Source organism: Neovison vison, chromosome 4, assembly GCF_020171115.1.
Source record: "Neovison vison isolate M4711 chromosome 4, ASM_NN_V1, whole genome shotgun sequence".
NCBI lineage: Eukaryota > Metazoa > Chordata > Mammalia > Carnivora > Mustelidae > Neogale > Neogale vison.
This window is the reverse complement of record NC_058094.1, coordinates 128,893,646-128,919,213: the sequence shown is the minus strand read 5'-3', so window position 1 is coordinate 128,919,213 and position 25,568 is coordinate 128,893,646. Positions and strand designations below refer to the sequence as shown.

Below are 25,568 nucleotides of genomic sequence, written 5' to 3'. Positions count from 1 at the left end.
TGTCATCCCGCCCACCCACCCTCCAACAGATGGGCTCCTCTTTCCCAGCCACAGCCTGTGAAAATGGGAACAAGCTTCCTGCAAACTGGGAGCAGAAGTGCTCATCATGAAGCCGGTCTGAACATACCTGTTTTCTTGACCGAGGCTGTCCCCGCAACCGAGACCCCAGGGGAAGGTGATGTGGTTAATACTGAGTGTGGCCACGGCTCTGGGGGGCAGGAGGCGGGAGGGAGAGCAAAGCATTGGAGACCAGGAAGAGTTGAGACCTACCAAAAATACCAGAGCCTCTGGATGGAGAGGGCCCGCACGCAGCACCTGGAGCCACAGCAGTCCTCGTATGGGCGGCATCTGCAGGAGAGAGAGGCAGAGGCTGCTCAGTGTCCGGCTGGGAAGGCAAACGGAACCAGCATGAGATCCAGGCCGATTTCAGGGCCAAGGACGTAACCGACCGCTGTCAGTCTGGACGCCCAGACATACAAGTACTGAGACAGACGCAACCGACATCGTTCAAAGTGCCGTATTGCCTCCACATCCCCATGTGCCGGACCACCTTCTGGTGAGGCGTTACCAAAGACACGCAGGAAACCCACCCACTCTGCAGCTGGAAGGAAACTCAACCACAGGCCTGCGTTCATGCTCTGTAGGTCCCGCTCAGAGCCCAACCCCCGCCATGATGAGGGGCAGGAGAGGGGCATCCCGCACTGGCAAGTCCCGTGAGTTATGAAGTCGGACGGCACAGAGGGTTAGTCCTGGTCTCGCCACCTGATGGCTGCGGGACGTCTGACAAGTCACTCAACCTCTGTGAGCCTCAGTTTCCCGTAACGGAGTTTTTGCAGTTTCCCAATAAAATGGGGGGGAAGGCAGGACCCCTTTATTTTTTTTATTTTTTTTTTAAAGATTTTATTTACTTGATCACAAGTAGACAGAGAGGCAGGCAGAGAGAGAGAGGAGGAAGCAGGCTCCCCGCTGAGCAGAGAGCCCGATGCGGGGCTCTATCCCAGGACCCTGAGATCATGACCCAAGCCGAAGGCAGAGGCCTAACCCACTGAGCCACCCAGGCGCCCCGGCAGGACCTCTTTAAATGATGGCTGTAAGTTCCACAGCCATTGTCCTTCTCCAATCTACTCACAGGGCTGTTCTTGCTCTTGCTGAGGCTGTCCCCTCCCCGGTGCCTGAGGTGGGGGGGCCTCAGGACTCAGTGTGGACTCTAAAGAGTCAAGTTAGCTTCCTTTACTGTTCTACCCCCCAAGCTTTTTTGTGGAAAAGAGAGACTACCATGAAAGCTGAAGCCCCTTGGTTCGCATTTTGGAATTTACAGAGCAACTTTCACCCCAGTGACATGAGTCCAAGTGGTCGTGGATGGGGGAAAAGGAGCAAGGTGGGCTGTTTCTTAGTCGCTTTACATGGTCACAGAGCTGTGATCTACATTCCTGTCAGATTTCTTCTCTTAAAAGAAAATCGCTGGGAGGCAACACGGCACTTTGAAGGATGCCGGAATTTGATTCCGGATCCTAGACACTGAATTTGTAGGCAAGTCAAGTACAAATTGACTTGTTAAATGAAGAAAAATGTGTAGAAAATAGCTCCCTAGGAAATATAAGTGAAGACTAGTTAAGATGGTGAGTTAGGAGTTAAGTGAAACTCAGTAAGCCTGCGCTCCAGTGCTATTTGTCCTTAGTTGGCTCCCAGAGCTTGCGTCTGTCTTTTTAGCTCCCCAGCCCCGTCTGCTGCTAAATCCTCCATCATTTCAAGGACCAACTGAGCTGAGTGACTCCTGCTGAACCACCACCACCAGCAGAACCAGAACCATGCACACACACATTCTCGACAGGACACAGATGTTTTCCCACCCAGTCCTCCCACAGCCCACAGACATGGACTTGTATGTACCAGGTAGAACTCGTCACGACTGCCACGAGATGCTCCGGTAAGTTGGTGACAGAAAGGTGATCTGTTTAACCTGCTTTAATCAACCAACAAATAGGAAAGCACCGAAGTGTCTGCTTAAATAATGCTGCTGGTTGAACAAAGAAAAAAAGAGACAAACGAAAAACAGACTCTGAACTATGGAGAACAAACTGGTGGTCATCAGAGGGGAGGCAGGCAAAGGGAAGGGGGACGGTTGATGGAGATTTCAAGTACACTTATCACGATGAGCACTGATAATGTGCAGAATTGTTGAATCACCATATTGCACATGTGGAACTAATATAACACTATATATGAATTATACTTGAATTAAACAATTTAAAAAACGCTGCTGGTTCTTACAACCTATGCATCCATCAAAAAGCCACCAAGGTGCTACTAGAAATGTGTTTCTGTGCTGGACCCTGGTGGGTGGAACAATGAGAAGCCAGACAGAAGTCCCTGCCATGGAGGAGATTCCTTTCTAGGAGAGAAAGACAAACAAGCAAGAAGAAAAATACGAACTGTGTTAAATGGCAGCAAGTTCTACTTTGGTGAAAAATAAAGTAGCAGCTAGCAGGCTGAAAGCAAGGGAGAGGGGGTGCAGGTAAGACAAATTCCAACAGGGTGTTCCAGGATGACTCACTGAGAAGGGGACACCTGAGCGGACACCACGCAGGAATCCAGCCTGGCAACGACCTGGGCTGGCACGAGCCCTCAGTGCTGGTGGAGGAGTGCTGGTCCAGTCCTAGCCACACAGACACTGGGGCTGCACGTGGAAAAGAACAGTCAAGCACAGAACACGAGAGGAAATGAAATGCCTGGTTCAGGAGGCTGCGGGGGGGTGGGCAGGGGATCCAGGCCAGGGCTGGACCAGCAAGGACCCAGTACCACTCAAGCAACACACTCTGCCCACCTGATGCACAGCACTATCCCCAGCAACTCCTTGGTGCCCTCCTCCTCAAGAATCTCAATGGTCTTGGGTAACCAGTATGTGTGTCCGTGCGTGTGTGTGTGTGTGTGTGTGTGTGTCACGCATGCACACATACCACAAGGTGGTATGAAATCTAAGACTCTCCCGCTGGCCTTAAAAAGTAGCTGCTGTGTGGTAAGACGCCACGTGCTGGAGATGGGGGGTGGTCTCCAGGAGCCGGGTGCAACCACCAACCGGCCAGCAAGGGAACTGGGACTTCAGCCTGCCAATCACAGGAGCAGAATTCTGCCAACAACCTGCACGAACTTGCAGGAGAACCCCGAGCCACAGATGAGGACACAGCCCGGCCAACTCCTGACTTCAGCTTTGTGAGAACCAGAGCAAAGGACCCACTAGTGGCTGCTGTGCCCAGACTTATGATCTACAGGAATTATAATAAATGTACATAGTTTCAGTCTGCTAACTTTGCAGTAATTTATTATGAAGCAATAGAACACGAATCCAAATTAGAACAAAGGTTACAGGTAAGGAGCACTTCTTACATCCTAGACACTAGGGCAGGTGTCTTTACCATTGTCTTTTTCTCCTAGAAGGAAAGCTCCTCCGTGGCAGGGGCTTCTGTCTGGCTTTACCAGCTTTACCACTCTCTCATTGAGCACGCAGAACACCCACACACAAGGGAAGTGTTATTAGCTTCAGCTTTGAAAGAAGCTCAGGAAACAAAGCATCCGGGATATTATGCCTCCTTTCAGTCCAGGGCACAATCTGCTAAAGCTAAGAATGGACCTGGCCGGCATTTCGAGAAAGTGTTGGCACAGACACTTCCTCTTGAGTAATACTGAGAGTTCCATTACCAAAGGGTGACTTCTTTGTCCCCACTTGGTTTGCCTCCTCTACAAGCTGCTATGGACCAAGCCATCCCAGCAATGGTGTGTGGTAACTATACTCAGTGATACCGATTTCATGACCACTTAGCTCCTGTGAATGAACCAACTGGAAGGGACAAAGAGAAGCAGGGCAGTGAAGGATGCCTGAGAACTAGCAAAAGAGGCTGAGAAAATGTAGAAAGTGAAGGTGAAGTTTACTGTGGTGAGCCAATCCCAGAGGGCAAATTCAGCCCTGAGGAAGCGGGAGGGAGAGGAAGGATATTCAGCAAGACCACGGAAACTGAGACAATGTGAGCCAAGCACTGAAGCCTCAGGCAAATGGCAGCAGGTCCTGGGGACAGAGCTTACAGACAGAAACTCAGCAACCACTTTTCAATAATGCCTGTGGGGGTTCTAGCTTTAATTTGGAACTGTATATTCACCACAAAGATTCCCCAAAATGCCTATACCACCCTATGTCAATAACTCTCTACAATTACTCACTTAATCATAAAAGATAGAAATAATACAGTAAGATATGATATCAGGTAAAAGTATGATGTTCACTTGGAAAGGACTACCAACGCTCCCACAATATTATACAATATTATACATCAGAACCATGTTTTTCAACTACTGTGACCCACTAGTGGGTCATGAAATCACATAAGTTGTGATATCTGTTTTATAAAGGTAAAGATTGATTTTAAAAAATCGGAGGGCGTCACATGTAAGAACTGTTCTGTGAAACTTCTCCTTCACTCACATATACACCATACAGATATGTGTGTACTTGGTCGCAACACAAGAAAAGGGTATTTCTTCAAAGCTTCTGTTGTGTAAGCCCCAAGAGTGGACAAGCTCAGGTTTCTGTTGTGTCTAAATGAGCTTCTTTCATCCTCCTAGGAGGCTGAGGGCAGTGTTCAGGTCCAACCAGAAGCTTACTTCCTGCTGTCAATGGTGCTGGGCTAAGGTCTGTTTCAGGTCCCCCGTGACTTCTGCCTGGGTGCCACACTGGTCAAATGGCTGTTGCGTTTTTATACCAATTCTACTGAAAGATGCGGTGATCAAATTCTAGAAGATGCAACTCTCATGAAAGCCCTCTCAAGTAGGGACGCCCCCGCCCACGTGCCTACTTACGAGCACCCCCTGAAGGGGGGCAGGAGGTGGCTGTGGGAGGTAGAGAACAGAGATGGCACATACTTGCAGCGTAGGAGGAATGAGACTGTTAATCTCTCCATTGCTCCACTGCCTTTGCCACCACAATGTTTCCCATGTCCCTCCCTCTGGGCTCTGCCCCTAACTCTAACTAGAGCTGCCTCGAGGAACGGTTCAGAGCTGAAGCCGTACTCAGGGAGTCCATCCAATTCTGGTAAACGTAAACTTGGTATAAAAAAGGAAAGCAGGTAAAGGGATAAACATCTGATGAATGGATCATCTTCCAGGAGCTGAATTGGATAAAAATGCTTCCCCTTCCCAGCTATACTTACAAGCAAGCATTTGGTACTTTGAACCCTAAGCGCCTTCAGCATCCTATTTCCCAGGTTAGAAAAAAACACATAAGACATGAACTTCTATAAGCCTCTTGTCTCAAACCCTAAACACACACACACACTCCCCTCGGCCTGAGAATCAAGATGGAAGTGTAAGGACTTCAAGTTCCTAATTCAAATTACTCTCTGTTGGCAAGAGTCAACATCTAAGTGCTCTAGCTCTTAGTTTTCAGGATCCCAATTTGGAACGCTAGCAGTAAATATTTGTTGTCAACTGATTATCTGCTTTCTTTTCTCAAAACAGAGCAAGCTTTATGCTCGTTTCGCGGCAGACCCATTCACTCCAGGCCTACTTGTGGCTCATCTGCGGTCCTGGACTGGCTCCAAGTGTCGATGCTGATGGGTGCCAGCCTCTTGAAGGAGCATGTAATTACCCGTGGGGTGACACTTTTACCCACTTTCTTCCTGCTACTTTTTTCCCAGGGAACCTGCTGGCAAATTGGAGGCCTCAGAACACACCTGTTGGTGTTCCAAACAGCTGTGATTGTAAGAGGAAAGTTAAGTGTCACACTGAGCTGAACTAAAAGTGGGAAACATTAGCAGGCGGTCCAGCATACTAAGTAAGCCATCATCTGACACATCAGGGCCAGTGCTCCTAGTGCCCAAGCCCGAAATGGCACTGATGTTCCCAAAGACTGCTGAAGACTAACGAGGCCCACTACCTTTGCAGCGCAGGATGCAGAATAAATCAGGGTGGAGACAGCAGATGGAATTTTCCTTCTTGTTCTACCCTGTGTGTCACCTTTCAGACTCGCAGTAGAAATGAACAAACATTGCTTAAGAACATCCACCCCTCAACATAACTAATTGTAAGTCCAGAACACCAAAACACACACAACTGCTTCAAAGATGCGAAAACAGCATGTACTTCGGCAGCACCGGGTCGCTGGAAGTGCTTCCTGTGAGCCAGGTCCCCTCCACTGTATCCTAGGATCCACACATAATTTCTGAGGAGGTCAGAGAGGGGGTGTGAGTTTGTAAGTAAGCACGTTACAGAGAGAGAATGAGACTGCTCAGCTCTCCTGTCCAGTGATAGGAGCTGAGATCCTGAGGATACAGAATGTAAAAGGAAGCCTAAGACTGGACTTAGAAATGTGTCACAACAGTGATTAAATGTGACTGTAACAGGATGGAGCCCTCGGGAGTCTCAGGAGTCTGAGAAGTCAGCACACATCACACCCTGGCATCGTCCAGGAGGGAAGGGGGTCTGGCCGCTGGACACGCATTTCCTTAGCTGTTGAGTCTGAGTCTCAAGAGCAGAATCTCACGGAGCAGGGAACGCCCCATGTTAATGAAGTCACGGAATCTTTGTAGTAAAGAAAAATGACCAGATGTCGATACATTAACTCTTTCATGTGGCGTAAAATGGTCATTGACATTTAAACTGATTCATGGAAGATCATTTCGGCACCTGGCAGAACAACTAAAATATGAGTTAAGTATTCCAAGTGGAGGTCTATAGCTGGAGTTTGTGGGGTCTGTCAATTTTTTTTAGTGTTCAATAGAGAACACGGCATGGTTAACAAATGATAACTTTAGAGTTTTAAGTAACTTAGGGCATCTGAGTGGCTCAGTGGGCTAAAGCCTCTACCTTTGGCTCAGGTCATGATCTGAGAGTCCTGGGATTGAGCCCCGTATTGGGCTCTCTGCTCAGCAGAGAGCCTGCTTCCTCCTCTCTCTCTCTCTGCCTGCCTCTCTGCCTACTTGTGATCTCTGTGTGTCAAATAAATTTTAAAAAAAACACCTTTATAGAGTTTTAAGTAACTTCCCATCAACCTCATGTCACTTAAAATTCCAATCTATTCCATTACCTGCTGGATTAAGTCTCAGCAAACCATTCCCTTCCCTCTAAGTTCTGTCAGTACAACATATTTTCCTTGCTCGATCCCAAGTTTCTTAGTCTGACAGGTGGTCTGGTCTCCCAAATTACATACTTTATGTATCTTGATATCTAGACTTGTTTCTTACTGCTTTTATCACCCTCTCTTTGCTCCCACAGAGCAAAGCACATGGCAGATGCGCGAAGACGACTTACCAAGTCAGAATCAGGAAATACACTCAGCATCATCAGAGACCCCCAATAACCTGCAAGAAACCGGACTCCTTGGAAAAACTAAACGCAGCCCCACAAGGTTTGGAGAGAACTCCAAGAGGTAAGTAAAACTCTGGGGGCACAGAGCAGAGGTCAGCCGGATCCTCCAGCCTGATGCCCCTAGGGTATCTCCTTGGCCCACCTCCTTATAAGAGCTTGAAGAGCTCTGTGCCTTAGTCGCACTGAGGACGGTGGCCTCTGACCACAGCCCGTGATGGACTCCCACTTCCTCACACAGAGCTGTCCGCTCCCTCCGGTAGGATCTCCTGGGTACCAGCCTTCCACGGGGACAGGACATTCCTCCTCATTCGGAATCCACGACCGGCCCTCACTGGGCCTATCCCGCTTCCCGCGCCCTCACAGAATGAGTAGCCCTGTCAGTGTCTGAAAGAATCCCCGTGGTTTCCAGAGTCTTCTGTCCGCCCCAGAAGTATTCAGTACAGTTTTCAGACAGTCTCCGTTCCCCACCCTCTGGAAGAACGTCCGTTCCCTCTCGCATTTATACTCCCTGCAGCCTCAGACGGTGCTAACGTTTTTGGCAACCACGGAACACAGCGGACAGAGAACGACCCATCAGCTAAAGCGGCCAGACTTTTCTCAGTCCGGAAGCTGTGTCTTCCCACCCTGCGCTGCAGGCTACGCGGCCTAAATGCAGATCTAAGAGTGATCTACAGTTCAACGCCTGAAACCCGGCCCAGCATTCCAGCCAGTCGGGAGCTTCTGGAACCTCATTCGTCGCTCCAAGCATTCACGAGTCCTTCCAGTTTTCCGTCATTTAAATGAAGACTCCGAATCAAGTCTTCTTGGGACCCAGGAACGACGGACATACCCAGCCCCCTGGGCTCCTCCCATCGGCACCACCGGGCAGCAGACAACGTGACGCGCTGCGTCTGGTAACGCCACAGCAAGGTCGGGTGGAGGCGGCGGCTTGGGCCTGAGCATGAAGCGGACCCTTTCCACACCTCAGTGCTGAAATCTAGAACAGAGGTCTTCCCAAAGTCCAACGGGCTACCCGGAAGATGAAAATCAAAGAGAAAAAAAGAAACCTACGCTGCTAAGTAAGTGATTCGTGGCCAAGCTGCACCGAATGGTAGGGGGTGGGCGGGGGTGTGCGCTAAAGCGGAGCACCACGCGGAAGCACGAGCCCCGCGCAGGCGCAGCACCAACCCCAGACGCTGGCCAATCAGATCAGCTCACTGCCTGGACAGAGAGAGAGCAGTTTTATGGGGCGCCTGGGTGGCTCAATCGTTAAGCATTTGCCTTAGTTCACGATCCCAAGGTCCTGGGATGGAGCCCTGCATCGGGCTCCCTGCTTAGTGGGGAGCCTGCTTCTTCCTATCTACTCCCCCTGCTTGTGCTCTCTTGCTGTGCCTCTCTCTGTCGAATAAATAAAATGTTCAAAAAAAAAAAAAAAAGGCAGTATTGGAATTACATACGCATTTAGAAAGGAAAGAAGAAAGAAAGGATCCAAGACCACCTCTCCCTACCCCCTGTGAGTATGACTGCTGCAGCGGACCTTCCACGCTATCACTGGAATCAGTGATAACGTACGGGGGATGGAGCAAGTGGTGAACTCCAAAGGAGACTTTCCTTCCATGTTGGTATTTTATTAATCATACTTTTATAAGTACAGTTCCTGTACCAGTTACGAACCCTCCTAACTGGCCTGTTTATTTAGATGAGAATTCCCTGTCCCATTGTTGAGCTATTGTGTGAGAGGCTATTAAACGTCCCCATGAACCTCAGGCCCACTGTCAAGTCACACATCTCCCAGTCTTATGGTCTCTTTGAACAAATTAGCCCAACCTCACAGGACATTAGAGGGGCAAACCCTAATTAGTTGTAAAAGATCACAAAATATTCCTTTAAAAATCTCTTCTAGATGATTCTCCTGAAGCCTCCATTTTGCCATCTGCCCTTTTAAAATCTCAGCTTGCTTCCTAAGCAGACAGAAAACACCACAAACTTAGAAAAGTTAGAACTGGTTATACTTAAGGTGGCATTGGGATTTACCTAGGGAATTTTTACCTTTACTTTTACTTTGGGAGAAAATCCTATCCATGCTTACCATAAGTTCTAAAATTAACAGATTAAATGCGTTACAAAGGACTCCTTCCCTGGCCCTCCAGCCCTTGAATCACTGCCGCCTCAGAGCAGGTGCACCCAGAGTTGAGCTGAGATGATGAGGTATAATGGACCAAGACGCTTTAGCTACTTCTGACCTGTGCTGACTCCCAAGTTTGGAGACCCTAACCTTGAGTTTCTGGGACAGAAATTTCTCCTCTCAGCAAATTGCTCATCACTTAAAATCAGATCTATTCAAGTCTACCCTGAAAAACAAAGGTTTTTCCCTGTACCACTGGATTAGCTCTCAGATCGAGAAACTAAAATTCCGGCCAGAATAATGAGTTAATATAGAAAATGAAAAACAGAAGTTCTCTATGATCTTACAGAATTTAAATCTGATAATAATTTTCATCTTATTGAAACACAGGCATGGAAAATAAAAATGAAATGATACCATTTGCCAATAAAATCTTGAAAACAGACAGATTCTAGTACCCATTAGCTCAGAAAGCAGGAAAGTGAGAGTCGTGCTGACACCTGGCTTCTTTTCTCCTCTTTACTTTCACTTGAGCTGGCTAACTGTTATTCACACGCTCAGAGCTCTTAACTCTCTACTCCATCTCCGGACTTCCTCCTGAGCTGCAAAAACAAAGCTTCCACTGCCCACGCTTCCAGGATGTTCTGCAAGAACTTCGAACTCAACATGCACAGAGCTGACATCCTCTTCTAAATTCCTCCCTAAACCTGCTCTCTTCATGGTCTCTCTCACGGTCTGCCCAACTAGAAATCTCTTGAGTAATGGGGTCCCTTTTCCCCACATCTTCTGGGAAATATTATGTAAGTCCACCACTGTGTTCTTTCGCTCCTTCTTCACGGAGTCAGACCTTCCATATTTTGCCCCAACTGCAGCAACAAACTCCTCACTTTAGTCTCTACCTCTCGCCCCTGAACTGTCCTGCCAGCTTTCTGGAAGGCCAATGGATGCACCATGCGGAAGGAAGTCTCAACCACTCAGACCCTTCTCAATGAGCCTCACCTTCTTTTTTTTTTTTAAAGATTTTATTTACTTATTTGATAGACATCACAAGTAGGCAGAAAGGCAGGCAGAGCGAGAGAGGGGAAAGCAGGCTCCGCACTGAGCAGAGAGCCTGATGCGGGACTTGATCCCAGGACCCTGAGATCATGACCTGAGCCTAAGACAGAGGCTTTAATCCACTGAGCCACCCAGGCGCCCCGAGCCTCACCTTCTTTACCCATCTTACCTCCCGATACTTGCCAGGCACCCTAAACCCTAGGCTTGCAGTTCCCCAAATATCTGATGCATCTTCCTACTTCCATGTCTTACACCTTCACTAGAGCCTCTGAAATTGCTCCTCACCCTTCAAAGGTCAGTCCTGTGAAGTCTTCGCTAATGCCTTCCCTTCATTCTCCCCCACACACTGTGATCCCCCCTTTGCTGGATCTCCATTTATACAGCTCTATCACATGCAGCATTACTGTTCGCTACTAATAGCATCTGTCCTTCACGCTCGACCTTGAACTTGAGAGCAATCCTATCTCATTCCTTTAGGTACTGCCCAGGTGACTATCATGGTTCCTGGCACACTGTAAGTGTTTTGCCTTATGCGAAAGTGACAATGCAGTAGAAAGGAGACTCCCTCAAATGGAATAGCACAGTAAGTAACACGAACTCAGAGTACAAAGGGTACTCTGATTACAACATTGCACCCAGTGCTGGTGAGGATGGTTGGAAACAGGTGTCTCCTATACTCTTGGCTGACTATATCATGGCAACATACGGGAGGTTAGTCCCACAGTGTTTATTAAAATATAAAATAAGCATAAACTTTGCTAACACGATTCTATTTGTGCAAAATCATCCCATGACAAAAGTAAGTTCTAGCACATAAAGATACAGTATTTTAAAAGATGTTCATTGAGTAGTGGGGCACACAAAAATCCCTTCTCCAAACTCCTGGGACCAGATATGTGGAGAACTCAGAACCGTCTGCATTCATGAATGATAAGATAGGCAATACCATGAATTATATAATGCAGCCGAGCAGAATCTGCATTGAAATACACAAAACATCTGTTAAATAATCAAACAAGGAGGCCGTTAGACTGAGGTGGCATTAGAGCCTATGTAAGCAAACCAAAATCTAAGCCAGAGTTAATTCCTGTAAATGCCTCAAGGTTAAAAACAACCACTCACAAACAGTGAGCTAGGGTTTCTCAAATAAAGCAACCACTTAAACCACAGCCAATTAAATAATTTCCTTGCTTTGCTTCTCTATAAAATCCTTGCCGCCAGCACATGTTGGTGCAGTGCTCCTAACTACTTCCATTATGAGACTGCCCAATTTGAATCGATGTTTACTCAAATAAACTCTCAAGAATTCTAATATGCCTCAGTTAATCTTTTAACACATCTTATTAAATGGAATTTTAAAAAGAACAGCCTATGTCTATTCAAATCCATTTTTACTACCAAATGAATTATTTAAAAATTTGTTTACATGGAACATTCTCTAGGATATCTCACATGTTAGGCCACAAAACAAATCTCCACAAATGGAAGAACACCAAAATCATATACTGCATTTCTTCTGACAACAACGGTATGAACTAGAAATCAATTACAAGGAAAAATAATGGGAAAAAAAACACAAACACATAGAGAATAAATAGCATAGTATTAAATAACAAGTGGGTTGATGAAGAAAACAAAGAGGAAATAAAAAATACATGGAGACAGTTAAAAATGAAAATACAATGGTCCATAATCTCTAGGATGCAGTGAAAGCAATTCTAAGAGGAATTTATAGTGAGACAGGCCTCCCTCAAGAAATAAGGAAAATCTCAAATAAATAATCTAATCTTACATCTAAAGACACTAGGAAAGAAAAAAAAGAACAAAGCCCAAAGTCAGTAGAAGGAATGAAATAATAAAGATTTGAGAATAAATAAATGAACTAGAAACTAAAAAGAACAGAGAAGATCAATGAAACAAAAAAACTGGTTCTTTGAAAAGATAAACAAAATTGACAAACCTTTAGCAAGACTCCTGGAAAAAAAAAGTGGGGAGAGGACCCAAATAAATAAGACCAGAAATGGAAGAGAAGTGACAACTGACACAACAGAAATGCAAGACTTATAAAAGACTACTATTGAAAAATCATATGCAAACAAAGTAGACAATCTAGAAGAAAGGGTAAATTCCTAGAAACATACAATCTTCCAAAATTGACATTTCGAAGAAACAGAAAATCTGAACAGACCAATACTGGCAATGAAACTGAATCAATAATCAAAAAACTCCAACAAACCAAAGTCCAGCAGCAGATGGAGTCACAGGTAAATTCTACGATATGCTGTATTCTCCTAAGGCTAGTCCAAAAAAATAAGAGGAAGGAAAGCTTCCAAATATATTCTATGAGGTCAGCCATTACCCTGACACCAAAACCAGACAAGGGCACTGCAAAATAAGAAAACTACAGGCCAGTATTCCTGATGAACACAGATGTAAAACTCTCAACAAAATATTAGCAAACCACACTCAATACATGATCAAGTGGGATTTATTCCAGGGATGCAAGGATGATACAACACTTGCAAATGAAGCTATGTGACATGCCACATTAACAAAATGAAGGAAAAAAATCACATGATCATCTCAATACATGTAGAAAGAGCATTTGACAAAATTCAAGATTTGTTCATGATAAAAACTCTCAACAAAGTAGGTTTAGAGGGAACATATCTCATCATAATAAGGGTCATAGATGAAAAATCCACAGCTAACATCATACGCCATGGTAAAAAACCGAGAGCTTTTCCTCTAAGGTCAGGAAGAAGACAATGATGTCTACTCTCACCACTCTTATTTCACATGGTACTGGAAGACCTACCCACAGCAATCATACAGGAAAAAGAAATAAAAGGCATCCAAATTGATAAGGAATAAGTAAAGAAGTTAAACTGTAGATATACAGAAAACCCTAATGCCCCCCCAAAACTATTAGAAGTAATAAATAAATTCAGTAAAGTTGAAGGATACAAAATTAATACACAGATATGTTGCATTTCTGTATGCTGATAATGAAGCAGCAGAAAGAGAAATGAAGAAAAAAAGTTCCATTCACAATTGCACCAAAAAGAATAAAATATCTAGGGATAAACTTAACCAAGAAAGTCCAAGACCTGTACTCTGAAAACTTTAACACTGATGAAATAAATTAAAGACAACACAAAAAAATGAAAAGTACATATAATGCTCATGAATTCGAAGAGTTAATAGTGAATGTCTATACTACACAAAGCAATCTATAGATTCAATGCAATCCCTATCAAAATACCAATAATTTTTCACAGAATTAGAATATATAATTCTAAAATTTGTGTGGAACCAACAAAGACATGAAAGAGACACAAAAAAATTGCCAAAATAATCTTGAGAAAAAAAAGAACAAAGTTGGGGGTATCACAATCCCAGATTTCCAGATATACTACAAAGCTATAATAATCAAACAATAATCAAAAGAGTATGGTATTGGCACAGAAACAAACTAGAGAGCTCAGGAATAAACCCATGCTTATATGGTCAAATAATCTACAAGGCGACAAGGATATACATGGGCGAAAAGACCGTTTCTTTAGTGAATGGTGTTGAGAAAACTGGACAGCTACATCCAAAAGGAAACTGGACCACTTTCTTACATCGTCCTGATAAACGAACTCAAAATGGATTAAAGACCTAAGTGTGAGATCTGAAGGCATAAAACTCCCGTAAGAAAACATAAGGAATAATCTCTTTGATGTTAGCCTTAGCAACATTTTTCCAGGTATGTTTCTCCTGTCAAAGGAAAGAAAAGCAAAACTAAACTATTGGTATTACACCAAAATAAAAGCTTTTGTACAGCCAGGGAAACCATCAACAAAATGCAAAGGCAACTTACTGAATGGAAAAGCTATATGTAAATGATACATCCAATAAGGGGTTAAAACCCAAACTATATACAGAACTTCTATAGCACACCACCAAAAAAAAAAAAAAAAAAAAAAAAAAAAAAAGACAAAAAGAAAAAAAATCTGATTATAAAATGGGCAGAAGACTTGAATAGATATTTTTACCAAGAAGTCAAACAAATGGCCAACAGACACACAAAAAGATGCTCAACATCACTCATCGCCAGGGAAACGCAAATCGAAACCACAAGGAGATATCACCTTGCACCTGTCAGAATGGATAAAATCATAAACACAGGAAATAACAAGTGTTGACAAGGACAGGAGAAAAAAGAACCCTCATGCACTGCTGATGGAAATGTAAAGTGGTGCAGCCACTGTGGAAAACAGCACAGAGGTTCCGCAAAAACTTAAACCTGGAATTACCATATGCATATGATCCAGTGATTCCACTACGGGTTATTTACCCAAAGAAAACAAAAACACTAATTTGAAAAGATATATGCACCTCTCTGTTTACTGCAGCATTATTTAGAACCATCAGCATGGACGGACCTAGAAGGTATGCTAAGTGAAATAAGTCAGAGAAAGACGAGTACCACATGATTTCATTTTACGTAGAATCTAAAAAACAAAACGAACAAACACAAAAACAAGAAGCAGAATCAGACCCATAAATACCGAGAACAAACTGATGGTTTCGAGAGGGGAGAGGGATTTGGGATGGGAAAACTGGGTAGAGGGGATGGGATTGCAGTTAAACAATGAATAAGTCACAAGGACGACAGGCACAGCATGGGGCTACAGTCAGTGGCCTGGAATGGCACTGTATGGTGACAGATGGGAGAACCACGTTACACTTGTGGTGAGCACAGCAGTTAACACAGTCGTCAAACCACTATTCTGTAGACATAAAACTAATCTAACACTGTGTGTCAACTCTACTTCAATAAAGAACTTATTTATGAGTACTGCTTTAAATTTTAGAAAATTAGGAATGAAATTTGGACCTTAATGGTAAAAACAAAACAGGATGGACCGACACTACCTGAAAGTACAATGATCACAAGGAAATGTGTGAATTATGGTACATCCTCCACCCCGGGAATACTCTGTATTATGGAAAATATTGAGGTTGCTTTGTACACCAATTTAGAAGACCGGTACAATACGGACACTCAAAAATTGAGTTGTACAATATATACAGAAACATGACATTTTCGGGTTGTCTTCGTTCATTTGGGTTGCTATAACAAAATACTACTGACTGGGTGGCTAATAAACAACATAAGTTTGTTTCTCACAGTTTTGGAGGCTGGGAAGTCCAAGATCAATTATCATGATCAAGTTCTCTGAGCGGGGGGCCTCTTTCTGGTTCACAGATGGTACGTTCTTGTCCTCCCTTGCATGGTGGGAAGAACAAGGGATCTCTTTAGAGCCTCTTTTATAAAAATATTTACAAGAGCTCAGTCCCCATGACCTAACCACTTTCCAAAGGCCATCAAGTTTGGGGGTTAGGATTCAACATATGAACTTGGGGGGAGAAGGGAAGAGCACAAACATTAAGATCTTAAGGGTGGATAACCAGGGAAATATTTCTTCCTGTTCTGAGGACAAGGAAATGCCTCTACCTTACACCAAAAATCTTCCTTGATAAGGCCAACAACAGAAAGAGAGAAAGAAGAAAAATTCTCCCTTAGCATATCTGTCCCTAGACTAGACCAGACACCTTCTCTCCCAAGCGGCTAAGCAAAGGCTATGCTCAGCTGCTCCGTCGTGGCAGAACAGCAAGGGTCTGGTAAAGGGGCACGCAGGGCAATGCACAGGGAGGGAAGAGCGCTGCTCCCCACCCCCACCACCCCTTCCCACTCTGCACATCCCTCAAATTTCCAGTGCTGCAGGGAAGAGAGCAGGGCACGTGGAGCCCAGCTGACCTGGCAGAGAGGGAGCTCTCCAAAAGACTTGGGGTCTGACAACAGAACAGGGAGGGGCAGTACCTCCTAATCAGCAGAGGTGGCCGTGTGTTTCGGAGCCACTGGAACTGACTGTGGCGCTTCCAACTCTAGAAGGTGGGTAAGGTGGCCCAGCCGGGCCTGGCTCTGGCTCTACAAAGCCTGTTTTCTGGGCTGTTGGTCTGACGTCGGCAAGAAACACTCCATCCACTCACACCATTAATTATTCACAACAGAAAAATGCACCCGGAGAGATACAATAAACAAGGGTAATGTGAGTGCTTTAAAAGAAGCTGCCACACTCCAGTGGGAGACTCAGGAATAGGGCCTGAAAATGGCCCAGCCAAAATCAAGAGCAAGGAAAGAGCAGTATTGGAAGGAACGGCCTCTGCCCGAGCTGCGCGGAGCTGGGCACACGTCGCTGCCTGTTAAGCCATGGACGGTGAACTCCTGGACGGCAGGTCCTGGCTCCCTCATCTTCCCTTCCCACTGTCCCTCCCCTCACTCCCTCCTCCTTTAGTGGTGGTGTGGAAACAGCAGGTACTCAGTAGATGTTAGAAGATTTAACGCGTGACCCGGATGGCCACTCTCCTGTTATCAATCATGTAGCCAGTCTTCCTTTTTGTATTTGGCCAAAACACTTTCCATCCGTATGCTCCCTTCCATTCTCTTCTTCGAGGAGGCCTGGTGCGGACTCCCTCCAGTCTCAGTGGGGCTGACTTGTGAGAAACTTTCCCACACTCTCTCCTTCAGTGGTACTTAGATCTGAACCCAAAGCTAAAGTAAGTAATCAATGGAACATCTAGAATTCAAATGCTCTGCATCTCTGTTCTAGCCATTTGGTAGTCACAGATGCGACCAAATGCAAAAGGCCCTTGACAAAGCTACAGGCCTGGGTGAATGCCCTACTCTCTCCTCATGCCAGTTATTTTATTTGTAAAACTAGGTAGGAATGATTTTAAGATTTCCTTAGTAGTCTAAGAAAATATAGATAAATCAAGGACCATCTTTGGGGTCAAACCTCTCTCACCTGCCAGCTCTCCAGAGGGCCACTAGGTTATCTCACTTCAAAACCACAGGTCTAGTTAAGAAGACACAACCCACTTCTAACCTAACCTCGATTTTCTGGAAAGAATAACTAGATTCATTTCTATTCACATAGACCAGGAAATGTGCACATAAATCACAGTTTTCTCAGGCTTATTTAAAATCCAAGGAAAAAAGTCATTGTCCTGGGGCACCTGGGTGGCTCAGTGGGTTAAAGCCTCTGCCTTCGGCTCAGGTCATGGTCCCAGAGTGCTGGGATGGAGCCCCACATCGGACTCTCTGCTCAGCAGGGAGCCTGCTTCCCCTCCTCTCTCTCTGCCTGCCTCTCTGCCTACTTGTGATCTCTGTCAAATAAAATAAATAAAATCTTAAAAAAAAAAAAAAAGAAAAGAAAAAAGTCATTGTCCGAATTAACACCCATGTACCTATCAAAAAGCTTCAGCTCAGCACCAAGGAAGATGCCTTATGAACCCCAAAATCTGAAACAGTGAGTAGCCACGGCTCCTAGATCCATCCCACTGGCTGACCGCGTGATTAACATCTTCTTCCTACTGCCATGTCAATACTGAGACCCACGGAAGAAAGATGACTCATTCCTTTGAAAGAAAATATTAGGTGGTTGTTTTGTATTTGGCAAGAAGGGCGGACCCTTAATGAGCTGAAATCCAGCCCACGTCTGCAGGCTTGCTTCCGCCACAATTCATAAGTGCAATCGGTCATTCATCTTTTACTCCCTATGCTCGACGTTATTGTGCACAGACAGCGCGGGGTGTCCCAGAATGAGCAGGATGAGACCTTGCAGCCTACCTAGCATAGGAAACTGGGACCCAGAAAGGTTAGCAGATTTGTCGCTGATCACACAGCAACCTAATGGCAGAGCAGGACTAGAGAAAGTCTTGACTTCCAGTCCCTAAAACGTCTTCCATCACTGAAGAGTGGCGGTGACTCACTCCTGCCTTCTCCGGAGGCCACCGTTTGCTGTGGTTCCTTAATGCACTGAATGCCTTCTGTGTCAGGCCCTGTGTCAGCACAGAGACAAGAAAGCCTGCTAGACAGACCTCTGTCCTCAACAGACTCCTGGTCTCAGGAGGAGACAACGGATGGTTTACTCTGGCAACAGTGAGTCTGATGATGGCACGTGGTACCAAAGGACCAGAGAGGGACACACGTCCCTCAGCTGAAACAGAGATAAAGGTAGAGAGGCCACTATCAGAAGCTTTCTGGAGGCGGTCACACATATAATGAGCTTAGAAAGGGCACCACACGGGATAAGCACTCATGTCAGCTGTTGTCATTTTTAGTCTTTGAATTATCAGTAATTCCCTCACAATTCCCCTGACGTCGTGGAGGGCCCTGTGTCGGCTGCGGTCTGGGAAAACTCAGGGACACACTCTGTTCTGTCTTGGTCTGAGGGAGACATGGAAACATGGGTGCATCCTGGGGACCCCTGAAGGGCGAGCCGGGGCTAGGAGGTCCTGCCAACCCTCCATATGAGGCTGTCCCACTGCTGTCAACTTTGGAGAAGGCCTCTAAGTCCCCGGCCCCACCCTTGAAAACTCACCCATCTGTGTCCCCACCACAGACTCAGCACTGGAACGTGTTCCACTTGCTTCTGCCTCCTAAGCTGTCTCCCACCTCCGCCCTCAAAGATACACATCCGTTCACGGATGGCGGCTGCCGGCCGGAGAGCCTCTGGGACAAGCCTCAGGCTGCAAATCTTAGCAGAAAGGATGCCATTTCTCATAGAGAGGGGAGACACTGCTCCTCGTCTGCAGCAGCCCCCCACCATCTCCTGCCCAGGAAGGGGTGAGTTACGGCCCGGGCGCTACCCACTCAGGCACCAAGGGCCCCCTGTGCCAACCTCCGGGTACTGGAGCCAGGTGGGGAAGGTCACCAAAAGCATGCCCCACAGTGAGCCAAACTCACCCAGTCCTCCTGTCCCTCTGGGGTGGCAATCCTGGGATATAAAGTTAGGGGTCCCACCTGGTCATCTATGCACACAGACCCCGAGCCCCTCTGAGGCATAATGCCACCACACATTAGTGACACACATGTTAGGGACATGCACAGCAGTGTCTACCCTGACCACAGCTGAGTACGGCAGTCACCATCGCCACAGCCACTTTCTAGTGGGACTGATCGGCCGAGCTGCTGAACAGATGAGGGCCGGTGAGCCCAGCCCACCTCCCCTGCACTGCCTGGCTGCCCCCCCCCATCCCCCGCACACTCAGAAGCACTAGGCGCACTACCTGAGCCGGACAGCAGCCCCCTGTCACCTGTCAAGGCACAAGGAGCTTAGCACTTTCTGCAGCCAACAGGCGGTGCACGGTGAGCTGGCTTTGCCTGCAGTGCTTTCTGGCCTCCACACAAACAGGGAGGAGAGAGTGCTCCTTCAGATCCCTGTGGCCCTGTGTCTGCCGTGGCCCCAGGACAGGCTCCTTGGCAGGGCCCTTCTCTTATCTTCTCCTCTCGGGCCTCCCGCAGCTCACACGCTGTTCTAGGCCCTGCAGACAAAGGGGGTTGTTGAATGAGCAAGTCCTTGGTAGAAGAACGATTTAAGAGGAGAATGAAAGTGAAGGAACGGGATTTGGTGAAGCCACGTGACCACCCAGCTATTTTTAAATCCTACTGTTGCTAGGAGGAGATACTAGGAAGCTCCGAACCAAAGTCAAAAAAACACGTTTTAATGAAAGGCTTTTGAAAGGGCAGCCTGTAGATAAGAAAGGTAGCAGAGTAAAGGGTAGGGGAAAAGGAAAAAAAAATTTTTGAAACATGTGTTGTTCCTCTGTTTGGATTTCAAAGGGACTTTTTCTTCAAAAACAAGGAGAATATTTTGTTTGTACACATACGTATGCAGGCTTCCAGCTCAAGAGAGTCAAAAAAAAGAAAAGAAAAGAAACCAATGAAAGAAATTTTAAAAATTGACTGAAGGGAGAAGGCAGTGAGAGAAAGATAATTTAGCATAAAGAAATCCAAACAGGCAGTGGTAATTTTGTACATCTAGGTAGCTATAGAGGAAGCCTAATTATCTTAAAAAATTAACCTCTATTAGCTTGGTAACTTTAATGCTGGAATAAAATTTAGGAACATACAGAGAAGCAGGAAAAGTAGGAGTACCATATGGGATTTCTGGTGAGAGACATGAAATCAGATTTCAAATGTACGAGTAAAATCTCTAAAACAAGTTTGCAAACTAGATGTTCTCTCCCTAATGCATTCCACGAAAAATTATAGGCACAAAACAGAGGAATCATTTGGAATATATTTTCTGCAGGGGAAAAAAAATCCTGTCACAGAATAAGAAGACATCATCTGGAGTCAACGCCTCTTTAAGAAATTCCCTATTTTGAAGGCTCCTATGCAGCAATGAGAGGCAGAACACACCAGAAGTATATTTTGAAGGTGAGATCTGTTAACTCCTGGGATTTAAATTTAATGTTAAAGGTGCTTCGAAAACAACTGCTCAGTCACATGTTATTACACTGCAGCTCCCGGGAGCACAGGCACCTTCCCCGACCCACGCCACCGTCTCCCGGCAACAGCGGCGTCCGCTGACACTCCCCGAGCGTCTGGGGACTGAACGAACGAGGCGCGGCCATCGCAGCCCCTAGAGCTTCCTGTGCGCTAAACCTGTGTCGTGAGGCAGGTCTGGTTCTCCAGCATGGAGACCGGAGAGCACTGGCCTGGATGCTGGATCTCGACATCCAGGCTACAAGTGAGCATGAGCTCAAGCCAGATACAAGTCACCTTGACCTGCACCACTGTCTCCCTGGAGACCCCGAGAGAGCTGGCTCTGGGGAGCAACAGGGCTGCTGCCAGTGTCCTCCGCAGTCCCAAGTGCTTCTGGTTGGGACTGTGATCTTCCTGGGCCTGTCATCTGGCCCGTAGCACACCGGTCCTTGAGCAGCAGAAGTTTGGACAGAGGAGAATTCGTCTACACCACGTCCCCTCACTCCTTGTGTCCTTCAGCAGCCCCACTGGATGGAAAGCAGCGAGGAGAGCCTCCGTGGGGAAACTCGTCGCAGGCGCAGGACTGTGACAAGCGCAGCTTGTGGAGGAACTGACCCCGTGTGCACACCGAGGAGAGGCACGTGGCCTTGGGGTATGTGTGTTTACGCACGATTTCAGTGCTGAGCACGTCACAGGTCCCATGCCACACGCCCAGGTCAACACTCACGCTCACATTCCATGGGGGAGCTAACCGGGAATCGGGTCCAAAGGCCGGTGAAGAGTGGCATGGCCTGGCTGCAGTGTGTGGAAATGGACAGAGGCCATGATTCACCATGTGTGGATGGACGATACGCAGCTGAACTGTCCCCTTCGAAACGGGGACTTCTGTTATGTGAGTTTCCCCGCAATTAAAAAAGAAAGTCATAGTGTTGTGGTTGGGGCTTTCAAACAGCTGTGGGTTAAATGAAATTAACTCATGTCAGGGGCTATAGTAAATTCTCAATGTTACATTGGGGAGGGTATGTGCTTTTGGGTAAATTGGAAGGGGAGGTGAACCATGAGAGACTATGGACTCTGAAAAACAATCTGGGTGGGAGGTTGGGGTACCAGGTGGTGGGTATTATAGAGGGCACAGCTTGCATGGAGCACTGGGTATGGTGAAAAAATAATGAATACTGTTTTTCTGAAAATAAATAAATTGGAGAAAAAATATATATATTAAAAAAGATTCTCAATGTTACTATTATTACCTTTTATATGAGCTTCAGCACTGGAGTAATAGAGTGAGTTTCCTTTCTAATTTTTAGAACCCCCTCCACCCCTGGTAAAGAGACGAGAGAAGAAACAAAATCAGCAGACAAACCACACTAAAGACAGGACAGGGCTTATCTCTGTGTTCTCCTTTGATACAAAAACCTTTTCCAAATATGGAGGGAGTAAGTAAATAAATAAAGGAACAAAAAACAAGTAAACCCAAGAACAGCAATGACCTCCACCTCCCAAACTCTCAAAGACCAAGAAATGGGAGCACCAGGTGGCTCAGTGGGTTCCTGACCACCTCTCGATGTCGGCTCATGTCATGATCTCGGGGTCCTGAGCCCGAGCCTGCCTCAGGCTTCATGCTCAGCAGGGAGTCGCTTGAGAGTTTCCCTCTCTCCCACTCTGTTCTCCTGGTCCCCCCCCCCACATGCTCACCTGAACGCATTCTCTTTCTCTCTCTCCCTCCCAAATAAATAAATAAATATTTTTTAAAAACCACCAGGAAATGATTCATCAGCTCGTCTACAAGACAATTTGACAAAAGTCTGTTTTCAGGGGCGCCTGGGTGGTCTGGCTGGTTAAGTGTCCAACTCTGGATTTGGGTTCGGGTCCTATGATCGAGCCTCATGGCGGGCTCTGTGCTACTTAGGGTTCTCCCTCTCCCTCTCTCCTCCTTTCCAATGCCTCCTGGTGGCACAAAACTCTCTCTAAAAAAATAACTAAAGTTTATCAAGGAATATCCATTATCCCAAGAACCAAAATATTTTATCTCCATGCTCTCTCAGAGCCATGTTTATTCAGGCTGACAACTCTGTAATTAAAGCCCCTATGCTGCTGCTTTATTTCCCAAGTGGGTTTTGTCTTTTTGCCGCTGCAGAGGCCTTCTGCCAGGACTCCTGCAATGTGGGGCATTAAGGACCCTGCTTGTTGGTATGTCCCATTCCCAGGCAGGCAACATTTCTCCTCCTATACTGGTCTCTTTCAGATCAGAAATTCCACAAGAATGGCAGGTAATAAAAATGTACCTCTTGGCCAATTAAGAAATAACATTCTTTGCTACTATTATGTATTTCCTGTCCTATCTCCCTATATGCTAAAATATACAGTGTTTCTGCTCTAATACGATTATATATATTACTGAAAGATTGCATGTTTTACAAAATTAACTACCAAAAATAACCGTTTCAGAAAAATCTGATTTCGGTCATTCCTCTCAAAACCTATGGAACTACAAAACATGATAAAAATAATAATTGATAACCTGGAGAGTTAACCTGATCCCTAGGCAGGTGGTGCAGCACAGCCAGTGGCTAACTCAGCCAACATCTAAAAAACACACACACTCATAAAACAATAAGGGTAAAACACAATAATGCTTTAATTAGAGCAACACTGGCAGGGGCCCAGGCACAGGAAGAATCATAAGCTGCTCTAGCCAACAGCCATGAAAGGCTGACTGCCCCTGACTAGGGAGGGGCCCAGGGCCAGGTTGTCTTTCTGATCACGGCCAACACACACACACATACATACACACACACACACACACACTCACAGTAACTGACCTAAGGACTTTGCCCTATGCAGCTCAAGTTCAGAATCATACTCCCCCTATACTTATTCCCTTTGCCTAGGAAAATTTGTATAAATCAGTTTTACTCCGGTCCTGCTCAGACATCTTGCCCTCTTTGACCAATTATGTCTGAGTGGACCTGTCTCCCAAAACAAAGTGCCTGGCATTTCGTGCAGTCCTCAGAGGAAGCGGTCTGAGCCAGCTGAGTGTCCTTATAAAGGTTGCCTGCACGTTCATGAGGAGAGGCAGGTGAAACCAAGGGCAAAGGCCTCTGCAAACTGAGTTTTCCCCATCCCATAACCAGTCCTATGTCCTATGAAAGAAATAATGCCCAGAGAAAGACATGACCACAGAATCAAACCCACACAGAAATGCAAATACTTACATATAATATGTTGGATAGAGTCCTTCAAAATACCAGCAATGTTTTTTGGCCTCTGTGCACTGAAAATAGAAGAAAAACTTTATCAGTGAAAGTTGTCTGCATATTGTTAAGAAGATCTGACAAAAAGGCACAAGGATGGATGAATTAATATACCCTGAAGTGTGAAAAGCAGAGGGTTAGGGGAAACAAAGGATTAGAGGGAGATCCACCCCCATGATGACTTTCTTTTAAAAAAAAGATTTTATTTATTTGAGAGAGAAAGAGAGCACAAGCAGTGGGAGGGACAGAGGGAGAAGGAGAAGCAGGCTCCCCACTGAGTAGGGAGACTGATGTGGGACTCCATCCCAGGACCCTGAGATCATGACCAGCGCCGAAGGCAGTCTTTTAACCAAATGAGCCACCCAGGCGTCCCCACAATGATTTTTTTAATTTTGCTAATTTTACATCTATTTCCCTATAATTTTTCTAGCCTTTATATCCCTAAATATATGGGCATGATCAATTCATTAAAAAAGTAAACTGAAGACAATCCATTTTTAAAAATTCATATGGTACCATACTTCAAATATTTAAGATAAGCTAAAAATAAAGTATTACAGATATCCCCATTTCCCCCAACCGTCATTTTTGAAAGGTATTTCCCAGTTTTAACATTTCTAGATCTTCATATTCCAATGTATTCCAAAGGCCACATTCAAATCATTGATCTCCTGGTGGGGCTCCACAGCTGCCAGATTTTGTAAATCAGGATTCACTTGCCAGCAATAGTGGCGCCCCCTGCCCTCGTTCCCGGGGTGGAGCATCCGAGGAGAAGGACACGGAAGGATAACAGGTAATAGGAGCCTCCCCAGTGCTTTCCAAGGAAGTCTGACACTTGTCATAATGGAGGGCAGAGCAGTAATGTGACCTTGCTGGACTACCTTACACACCTCCAGCAACCGAGAGAACGTGGGCCAAGCACTGAGTGAGAGCTCCAAGCAGAAACACTCTCATGGACCTGAACAAAATTTGTCTACAATTCTTCAGCTTGTGCTATCATTTTTTCTTTAATTCATGATGCCCCACATTCATGATCCAGTTCACTGGACCCTATGTATAAACAATAGGGTCAAAATATTCATAGTGCAAAGCTACCAGCATGAAAACAAGGAGAGGCATCATGAAAACACGTCTTCTTTGGGCAAGGCAGGGACTAACTGTCTCACTCCGCCCTCTCTCCCCGAGGGTAGCCTTCCTCTGCCTTTCCTGGCCCTAGCAGATATATGGCAATGCCCTCTTGCAACGGTCTTCCCGACAGCTCTAAGGAAGTTTCAGAAGCAGACCCCAACTCTCGAGCAGAGTGCCAAGGGAAAGGTGAAAGCAAATGCTATGTGTTATACTGGCTAAATCAGATGGGTTAGGCAAAGAGCGGGAAACACTGCGTTTGTTAAAATGAGCTTCAGGACCCTCAGAAGCACACTCGGGCAGCCTGAAGTGACCCAGTTTTATTAATGGAAAATGAGTTTAATTTAGACCG

At 45.8% G+C, this 25,568-nt stretch overlaps 1 protein-coding gene across 1 annotated transcript in view; it reads right to left on the bottom strand.

The window, feature by feature from the left end:
* Positions 1 to 25,568, bottom strand: part of VOPP1 (VOPP1 WW domain binding protein) — a 112,771-nt gene that overhangs the window by 36,285 nt on the left and 50,918 nt on the right. Inside the window, exons 2-3 of the mRNA XM_044245678.1 lie at positions 24,053 to 24,111; positions 271 to 348 (exon numbers count right to left, since the gene is read on the bottom strand). Coding sequence (XP_044101613.1) covers positions 271 to 348; positions 24,053 to 24,111 — 137 coding nt within the window. The remainder of the gene's footprint in view (positions 1 to 270; positions 349 to 24,052; positions 24,112 to 25,568) is intronic.